General features: G+C 44.9%; 1 protein-coding gene across 1 annotated transcript in view; it reads right to left on the reverse strand.

Annotated features, from left to right (window-relative positions):
* Positions 1-10,483, reverse strand: part of tbx19 (T-box transcription factor 19) — a gene marked incomplete at its 5' end in the record, with an annotated part of 56,977 nt that overhangs the window by 26,230 nt on the left and 20,264 nt on the right. The window contains 2 exons of the mRNA XM_084322428.1: positions 9,147-9,208; positions 10,001-10,138. Of these exons, the coding sequence (XP_084178554.1) occupies positions 9,147-9,208; positions 10,001-10,138 (200 nt within the window). The remainder of the gene's footprint in view (positions 1-9,146; positions 9,209-10,000; positions 10,139-10,483) is intronic.

Here is a 10,483-nt window from a genome sequence, read left to right on the forward strand (position 1 = left end):
GTCATGCGTGGAGCGCCGGTCGGCGGGCCGGGCAGCTAACGTAGCTACGTTATTAGCTATTAGATGCAAGACTAACGTTACTGGTGAAAATGTGATTTGCGTTGGAATACTCCTTTGTCAACTTGCTGTACTTTGCTTGCAGGTCTGCAGTCATTATTGCTGCATTATGAATAGCCGCAACTTTAGCCAAGGTAACGTTATGGCTAAACCTTTAACAATAGTTAACGCTAGCTTTCGGTTAGCTGTTCAATGCTATTAATAACACAACTCCCCGTCAACACCCTCTCTCGGGAAGATGGCATTTAAGAAAGTATCTGCTGTTAAAATGAAGTGTTACACGTTCAATAACAAGCATATTATTTACCCGAAGATAGCAGTAAACAAGGCATTACTCCGTTAGTACGTTCATAGCTCGGTTCCATTCCGTTGCTCATTCCGTACCCAACTACACATTCTGCAATCTGTTAATAAAGTTTTCAACCAGACAAATGTATAGAAAGGCTTTGTTTTATTATAACATTTGTTGCAGTAAAATCATTATGTCTCATTTGGTCATGCGTGGAGCGCCGGTCGGCGGGCCGGGCAGCTAACGTAGCTAAGTGTGTTCTGCTCTCGCAAACAGAATGCCCGGAAGTAGAAAAATTTATAAACGCTTGCCGATTGGTGGTAAGGACAGCAGGAGGTGGGTGCTAGCGGTCACCGGTGTGGCGTAATTGGCCGAATCGACTGTCAATCAAAATGGTTCCATTGCATTGGTTGAAAGCTCTGGTTGAGAGAATAGTATCCTGCTGCAGGCCGCAAGAATGGTTCCATTGCATTGGTTGAAAGCTCTGGTTGAGAAAATAGTATCCCTCTGCAGGCCGCAAGACGATACTGGGAGAGAGATAGTGATACCATAAACATATTTCTTGATGTTTCCTTTTTTTAAGTAAGTAAAGAGGCCTACAAATACAAACATACACATACAAATATACAGTAGTTTCATTAAAAAAAAATTAAAAATTAAAAAAAAAAATATATATATATTTTTTTACAAATACTTATATACAAATATACAAATATCGGTATCGGCCGATAGTGTTAGTTGAACAATCGGTATCGGTATCGGCGGCCAATTTTCATATCGGTGCATCCCTATGTGTGAGTGTGTGTGTTGTCTACAGTGTCTCTTGACACAGTCCCTCTAGAGATCGTCTCACACCGCTGGTCTACAACTCACAGCTCCACGCTTTAAATGGCTAATAATGACTCGCTAATCGCCCGCTAACAGCACCCTCTGTTCTGGTGCGACATGCTGACATGCAGCTATAATATCCTGGTTCCCTGATGGTGATGTTAATCTGCTATAATATCCTGGTTCCCTGATGGTGATGTTAATCTGCTTTATTACATGGCGTTTTCACATTCGCCGAAATGCTTGCTTGTGATTGGTCAATAGCGCTCCGTTACCCCTAGCAGCGGTCAATTATCACACAATAATGACCGCTGTGCGCAGCTGTTCGCAATCAAGCCCACAATAATGACCGCTGTGCGCAGCTGTTCGCAATCAAGCCCACTGACATCAGTGCTGCTGCGAAGCTGCCGGCGATGACAGGGGGCGGAGCGACGAGCGGAGCCAGAAGCCCAGAACCAGTGTTGCGAGTCGATGTAAAATGAATTAGGTATATTGTTAGTAAGTTAGCCATGTAATAAGCGGGATAATGTACAGGTATAGCTATACTCGATCATTGTCGCAAAATAATTGACCTTCACTGACGTTTAAAACACCTCGGCGAGGCGCCTCGGTATTTTAAACTCTGTGTCGGTCAATTATTTTGCGACAATGACCTTGTAGCTATACATTATCCCTTACATAGTATCCTGGTTCCCTGATGTTAATCTGCTATAATATCCTGGTTCCCTGATGTTAATCTGCTATAATATCCTGGTTCCCTGATGTTAATCTGCTATAATATCCTGGTTCCCTGATGTTAATCTGCAGCTATAATATCCTGGTTCCCTGATGTTAATCTGCTATAATATCCTGGTTCCCTGATCATGTTAATCTGCTATAATATCCTGGTTCCCTGATGTTAATCTGCTATAATATCCTGGTTCCCTGATATTCCACTCTATTCAAATCAAATTTAAAGGGACGTGGCTGGGATAAATTGTGCCAGTCAGTCAGCCAAAACAAATTCTTGGACCAAGGTCGAACCGAGAGCTCTGGAGTCGAAGGCTCTCTGGGAGATAAGAGTGGCGAGCGGCGTCCCACAACCCCAATCCCTAGTCCCCCCCCCCCCTTCCTCTGCATTGGCGCTGCACTGTCGGCTGCCTCGTGTGAGGGAGACCTCCCCCACCCAGGACTTGGCTTGTGCACTCCCCCCCACCTTCCCCCCCCCCTCCCACTCCCCCCCCCCCCCCCTACAGCCCTGTAACAACCCCAACCCACTCCCCCCTCCTTCCGTAAATGGCGCTGCCTATGACGGCTGCCAGTCTGTTTGCGGTGGTGAATATGCATATGTTTGTCTCAAGGCTCTGTACCATTATTACTATCTAAAATGTAATAATTGTGGAATATTACTGTAATGAGCTGTATGTGTATGATCCAAGCGTCCTATGATCCTCATAGGAGCATAACAGAAAAAAGCATTCCATGTGAAGGTATTCTGTATCTTTGCATGTCAACTAATAAAGAAACTTGAACTTGAACTTGAACTTAATCTGCTATAATATCCTGGTTCCCTGATGTTAATCTGCAGCTATAATATCCTGGTTCCCTGATGTTAATCTGATATAATATCCTGGTTCCCTGGGCCCCGTTCCCTGTACCTGGTTCAACTAAGTCGATCAAGATGTCATTATCCAGATTCAGTTAACCCGATGTTTGAAGCCGGGATTTTCCTGTTCCTCGAAGGTGGATTCAGTCTCGTTAACTCAAGCCAGACTTGAGACCCAGGATAAATGCGCGCGGCCGCTCCAGTTGAAAAGCCAGCACGTATCGAGAGCAGAGATCCTGATTCTCTAGCGGCATTGATTGATTAATTGATTTAAAACTTTATTAACATATTGCAGTACGGCTCAATCGCCTCGCCGACAAGTTAAATGCGTTATCTATAGGCTAATTTTAAGTCCCTCATTACCTCAATCAATCAGATTATATTTCTTTAAACTTGCCTGCTGGATTGAATAATCAAATGAGATCTTGCTAACGAAAATAATTAGTTAAACTGTTATACAGGATAACGATACGGCTCTCTTCCCATTGATTGATGTATGGTCGATCTTTTACTTATCTCCACTGTGGTGTAACGGGTTCTTCTTTTGACTTTCACGCAGACGACCGGGGTTCGAAACCTAGTCTTCCCCTTCTTTTTGCGATGTAGGAATAATTCAATTTGGTGCACGTTGAGAGCTATATAAAGAATGACATCCTCAATGCATGTAGATTTATAATATTTTAACTTAAAATTAGGCTACTTTGGCGTATAATCATTAATATTATATTCCAAAAAATTATATTGGAAACACAGGGTTTCGAACACCGGTCGCTGGGTTGGCAGGATTGAGCACTACCGCTGCGCCACTGTGCCAGATGTGATAAATTCATTGTTTATACATTAATGAACGAGAGACCCGTGTTTAGAATATCCTTTATTTTGAATGAAGTTTTATCTCTTTATCCTCATTCATTAATGTGACGTCAACGGCTCATTCAATTTCTCAAATCCGTCAAACAGCGCATCTCATCAGACATCTTAATCCCAGTTACAATTAAAATAACCACATAATGTGTACATCGCACCCCGAGCGCCACGGTATATATAACGTGCATTATTTAGGACAAAGTGAATTTAGTATCAGCATTTTGGGTCTATTTTACATTTCAAAAGCCCCCTCTGGAAGAATGGAGCACAAAAACGTAATTCAGAATGGTATAATGCAGATCGTAGACTGTGGGAATAATTTCAGGAAACGGGCTGTCACTTCTTTGCGGGGGCGTGGCGATGGTTGATCCGGCTAACTTGAACTTAAACCCTGCTTTCGACCAGGCTCAAACTTTTGGATCTGTTGTCATGGTGATTTGGACAATCCAGGTACGGGGAACCGGAAAGTCCGGCTTAAGTCAGACTTCACCGAAAGTTATCCGGCTAACTCAGGGATCCGGCTATCCTGGTTCCCTGATGGTGATGTTAATCTGCTATAATATCCTGGTTCCCTGATGTTAATCTGATATAGTATCCTGGTTCCCTGATGGTGATGTTAATCTGCAGCTATAATATCCTGGTTCCCTGATGTTAATCTGCAGCTATAGTATCCTGGTTCCCTGATGTTAATCTGCAGCTATAATATCCTGGTTCCCTGATGTTAATCTGCAGCTATAATATCCTGGTTCCCTGATGTTAATCTGCAGATATAGTATCCTGGTTCCCTGATGTTAATCTGCAGCTATAGTATCCTGGTTCCCTGGGCCCAGGAGGTCAAAACCTTTAATCCCTATCTGATCGGATCAGATTTGGATTTTAGGTCGTTCAAAACCAGAAAACAGGATTCGGATCACTTTGATATCCGATCAGATCAGGAAATCTGGATCAAATCTTCAAAACGGGTAGGTCAAACCGACAACACAGAATTGAGATCAGTTTGATCCCAAAAAACTGGATTCTCTTGATCCCACAGAGGGGTGGATTTCCAGTGGATTACCAGAGCAAAATGTATACAATTTATAAAAAAAAAATTTCAATATAAAATAAAATGGCAAAGTTTGTTAACTGAAATAATACAGTAATACTCTACAATAATACGATTTAATTAAAAAGAAATTGGTCACATTTGTGGTGGCCTATTTTGTTTTCAACCAAATGTTGATGACATAAATCATAAATGTTTATGCTCGTAAAAATATCACAACAAAGATTGTCAATCACAAATGTAATTTAGATGAAAGAAAAAATACCTTCAACAAAAAAAAAGTTCATCATCTGTCATCACCTTCAGCAAACTGAAACCTAATTTAGAATGCAGCTCCTCAAAGCACGCCTGGACGATCCAGCTGCCTTTGAATGACTGTAATGTGTTTGTTGTTGTTACCCTAGTGGGAGTATTTTTTTTTTATTACAATTCCATTATCATTGTATCATAATACTTTATGTATTTAAAAATATAATTAGACATTATAGATGTCTCTGCAATGTGGTCTCTTGTCTTCCTTGGCAGCCATCTTTGATTTGGAGACTGCATCCGTTTCGCCCACTGTGGCGGACAAGCACCTCCGTGGTTCTTCATGTCCAGGGACCCCTTGACTTAGTCCAAGGGAGACATTGTGTCAACCCCAAAACGCGAACAGGACGACAGGCCAGCTACTCAATTAAAATGAGAGAAGTTGTATTTGTGTGTGTGTGTGTGTGTGTGTGTGTGTGTGTGTGTGTGTGTGTGTGTGTGTGTGTGTGTGTGTGTGTGTGTGTGTGTGTGTGTGTGTGTGTGTGTGTGTGTGTGTGCGTGCGTGCGTGCGTGCGTGCGTGCGTGTGTGCGTGAGTGTGTGTGTATGTGAGGCATAAATGGCTCCTCTAACTCGAGGAAAAGTAGCCTGACCTCATTGCATTGTCTGACCCTCGGTCCAATAGCCAGGTTGCTCTGCTTGGGACCGAGACCTCGATAGTGATTACCATAGCAACACACAGGGTTGGCTGCTTTTTCCAAGTAAACAAAGAGGTCAGATTTAACGGAGCAAAGGTCACGCCTCTTGTAGGACCAGCAGGGGGAAATGTTTCCGTTAGACTTTAATCTGAAAAGCCACTTATCTATCCCAATTCATCATCTCTTGTCAGCATGGCCGCCTAGTTATAGTTGAAAGTGGGGGTGCAAGTATTTTTTTTATTCTTTTTTTTTTTTCTTTTTTTTTTTTTTTTATTTTGCAAGGGGTGGTTTGGAGGGGGTCCGGCACGACCCCCTCCACGGCAGATTTTTTTACATTTAATGAACACCTGTATGTGCAATTTCCTGCAATATAGAGCCTTCAATCTTGACCAAAATAAAGCTGCTCTTTTCACTATAAAACTCAGTTTATATTGCAGTATGATAGCTATAATAACTTCACTGCGAGGGCTCTTTTAGCTAACGCTAGCTAGGCACGTATGATAGCCAATTACTATTATAATAATAATAATAATAATAATAACTTTCCCATCCTCCCAAAGCCCCTCCAGCCCCGTTCACATCCGCCGCACCAACAACAATTAACAACAACAACTAATTGACGCTATCAATAGCCCCAGTGAGCGCGGCGGCTGAATGAATGAAAACTTTATTTAACAGATTGCAGAATGGGTAAAATACAGTACGGCTCAATACACACAATTGTTAAGGGGATGCAGACCAGAGAAAGACGTTTGTCTTGTTTACATCAGGGTCTGTGCTGCACCGAGTGAATCCACAGTCACTTGCTCCTCAATGGGAAACCAACCTAGATTTACCATGAAGGACTGGTTCTGGCCGAACCGTTCGTTATACAAGTATCACAGAGACATTACAAAGGTGCTCACAGTTGCACGAGGGGTTCGCACAGAGATACGGGATGGTTTGAAAGCTCGGCGTTGCTAATAAATATTTTTTATATTTTTTTTATAAACTGCTCAAAGCGGCATTATTTCCGTCGTTGGGTGATCACAGCGCCTGCGCAGTGCGCACCATCGCGTATCTCTGGATTCACTCGGTTCAGCGCCGAGGCTCACCATACGAGAAATATTCAGTTTCAATCTGTTTGCGCATTTAGTATACAGTCACAGTGTTCGACTTACGTGATGATTTGCTCCATTTTAATGTAAACGCCGAAGAATAATCCTCACGAGTCACAATGTTATCCAATATCCAGCCTGAATTTCGAAAAAGGTTCGAAAAAGCCGCCTCCCCCAACATGTCGTATACGTCATGCCGACAAACGCCCGTGGGCACTGGATCAAACCATTAAAGTGGGGGGTCACACAATCTTTGGAAACTTAAAAACTTGCTATTAAGTGTCATTGCGTATTATTAATTTGATTGAAATTACGTAGTTATGGTTCGATAAGATTTATAAATTGGGGGGGGATATTTATATCATATGATATGATCAAAAAGTGAGGGAGCAAAAAGACAAGCTTGCTCCCCCAAATTCAATAGTCCTAGAGCACCCGCATCTTCTGCTCCATTAAGTGGGCGCCTATGCTTGTCAGTACGCGTGTAGCTTTATGCCAAGCAAGCAGTGCAAAAATTTATCGTAGTGGCATGCAGTAATGCGCCTTTCATTTTCCGCCGCCCAGCGCCCAGGTCGCGCGGAAATATTTTCCGCCGCCCAGCGCCCAGGTCGCGCGGAAATAGCCTGTCTATTGCCATTCTCTTTGACAAACTCTAACCTTAACCAGCTCCTTAACAACGCCTAAACTTAACCGTTCTAACCTTAACCAACTCCGAAACCATGCCTAACCTTAACCATAGAAATTATATTGCCATTCTCTTTGACAAACTCTAACCTTAACCAGCTCCTTAACAGCGCCTAAACTTAACCGTTCTAACCTTAACCAACTCCGAAACAATGCCTAACCTTAACCTTAACCTTAACCATGCCTAACCTTAACCGGCGAAATAACCTTAACCGGCGAAATAATACACGTTAAAAAAAAATCACGTTAAAAAATATTTTCGATGGGATTCGAACTCGCCAGCAAACAAGCCATAGGATCCACAGCCATGTGTCCTTGCCAATTGAGCTATTGGTAGATACTGAATAAGGGGCGGTGACTTATATATATTGAGCTCCGCTCAAGGCAGGATCTCATGCGCATGCGCGGGCACCTCGCGCGAGCACGCCGGCGCACGCACGCACCTGAGCGAGCACGCCGCCGCCGGTGCACGCACGGTAGCATTTGTCTGAAAAGAAGGGCGCTTTACCGCACTAGCGTGCGGTGACGAATGCGGAAGCATTTTTGCACTGCTTGCTTGGCATTAACGTACAGGCTGTCAGTACAGCAGAGGATGTCTTGAGCACATGATCTAACCTTCTTACTGTCCTCTACTGTTATGCACTCTTCCTAATATACTAACATACACTCAACACTGCAGCGCCCAAGTTTCAACACTTTGGTGAACATTGTTACTCAGCTGATAGAGTTGTACCCTTCCTGCTGACTTGTCGTACAGAACTTGTAAGTCGCTTTGGGTAAAAGCGTTCAGCTAAATGACTAAATGTAAATGTAGTGTTTTCTCTCTGTTTTGTGATGGAACAGCATGGCCGCTCTCTCAGACTGTAGTGTTTTCTCTCTGTTTTGTGATAGAACAGCGTGGCCGCTCTCTCAGACTGTAGTGTTTTCTCTCTGTTTTGTGATGGAACAGCATGGCCGCTCTCTCAGACTGTAGTGTTTTCTCTCTGTTTTGTGATAGAACAGCGTGGCCGCTCTCTCAGACTGTAGTGTTTTCTCTCTGTTTTGTGATGGAACAGCGTGGCCGCTCTCTCAGACTGTAGTGTTTTCTCTCTGTTTTGTGATGGAACAGCGTGGCCGCTCTCTCAGACTGTAGTGTTTTTTCTCTGTTTTGTGATGGAACAGCGTGGCCGCTCTCTCAGACTGTAGTGTTTTCTCTCTGTTTTGTGATGGAACAGCGTGGCCGCTCTCTCAGACTGTAGTGTTTTCTCTCTGTTTTGTGATGGAACAGCGTGGCCGCTCTCTCAGACTGTAGTGTTTTCTCTCTGTTTTGTGATGGAACAGCGTGGCCGCTCTCTCAGACTGTAGTGTTTTCTCTCTGTTTTGTGATGGAACAGCGTGGCCGCTCTCTCAGACTGTAGTGTTTTCTCTCTGTTTTGTGATGGAACAGCGTGGCCGCTCTCAGACTGTAGTGTTTTCTCTGTTTTATGATGGAACAGCGTGGCCGCTCTCTCAGACTGTAGTGTTTTCTCTCTGTTTTGTGATGGAACAGCGTGGCCGCTCTCTCAGACTGTAGTGTTTTCTCTCTGTTTTGTGATGGAACAGCGTGGCCGCTCTCTCAGACTGTAGTGTCTTCTCTGTTTTGTGATGGAACAGCGTGGCCGCTCTCTCAGACTGTAGTGTTTTCTCTGTTTTATGATGGAACAGCGTGGCCGCTCTCTCAGACTGTAGTGTTTTCTCTCTGTTTTGTGATGGAACAGCGTGGCCGCTCACCTCTCCTTGGCATCCAGGAAGGCCTTGGCAAAAGGATTGTACTTTATCTTCAGGGCTGTTATCTGAAGGAAGACAGAAGGTGCTTTGTTAAATGTGTCTGTGTGTCTCTCTCTGTGTGTGTGTCTGTGTGTGTGTGTCTCTCTCTGTGTGTCTCTCTCTGTGTGTCTCTGTGTGTCTCTGTGTGTGTGTGTCTGTGTGTGTGTCTGTGTGTGTGTGTGTCTGTGTGTGTGTTCTGTGTGTGTGTGGTGTGTGTGTGTGCGCCTCTGTGTGTGTCTGTGTGTGTGTGTCTGTCTGTCTGTCTGTGTGTGTCTGTGTCTCTGTGTGTCTGTGTGTCTGTGTCTCTGTGTGTCTGTGTGTGTGTGTGTCTCTGTGTGTGTGTGTCTCTGTGTCTCTGTGTGTGTGTGTGTGCGTGTCTGTGTCTGTGTGTGTGTGTGTGTGTGCGCCTGTGTGTGTCTCTGTGTGTGTGTGTGTCTGTGTGTGTGTGTCTGTGTGTGTGTCTCTGTGTGTGTGTCTGTGTGTGTGTCTCTGTGTGTGTGTCTGTCTGTGTGTGTGTCTCTGTGTGTGTGTCCCTCTGTGTGTGTGTGTGTGTGTCTCTGTGTGTGTGTCTCTCTGTGTATGCGTCTCTATGTGTGTGTCTCTGTGTGTGTGTGTGTCTCTCTGTGTGTTTCTCTCTGTGTGTCTCTCTCTGTGTGTCTCTGTGTGTGTCTCTCTCTGTGTCTGTGTGTCTCTGTGTATCTCTGTGTGTGTGTGTGTGTGTGTGTGTGTGTATCTGTGTGTGTGTGTGTGTGTGTGTGTGTGTGTGTGTGTGTGTGTGTGTGTGTGTGTGTGTGTGTGTGTGTGTGTGTGTGTGTAACCTCCTCGTTCTGGTAGGCCGTCACAGCGATGAACTGGGTCTCCCTGAAGGACACGTTGGACAGCATGCGGTGGCTGGAGCTCCTCACTCTTACTATGTGGAGCTGAGGCTCGTACTTATGGAGAGAGTTCAGCATGATCTGAGAGGGGGGAGAGGGGGGAGAGAGAGAGGGGGGAGAGAGGGGAGAGGGGGGAGAGGGGGAGAGAGAGAGGGGGGAGGGGGGAGAGAGGGGGGAGAGAGGGGGGAGATAGAGGGGGGGAGATAGAGGGGGGAGAAAGAGAGAGAGAGGGGGGGGAGAGAGCGGGGGGAGGGGGGGAGAGAGAGAGGGGGGAGAGAGGGAGGAGAGAGAGATAGAGGGGGGAGAGAGGGGGGAGAGGGGGAGAGAGAGGGGGAGATGGGGGAGAGAGAGAGGGGGTGAGAGAGAGAGAGAGAGAGAGAGAGAGAGAGAGAGAGAGAGAGAGAGAGAGAGAGAGAGAGAAATTAC

This window comes from Notolepis coatsorum (assembly GCF_963971535.1).
Source record: "Notolepis coatsorum genome assembly, chromosome: 1".
Lineage (NCBI taxonomy): Eukaryota > Metazoa > Chordata > Actinopteri > Aulopiformes > Paralepididae > Notolepis > Notolepis coatsorum.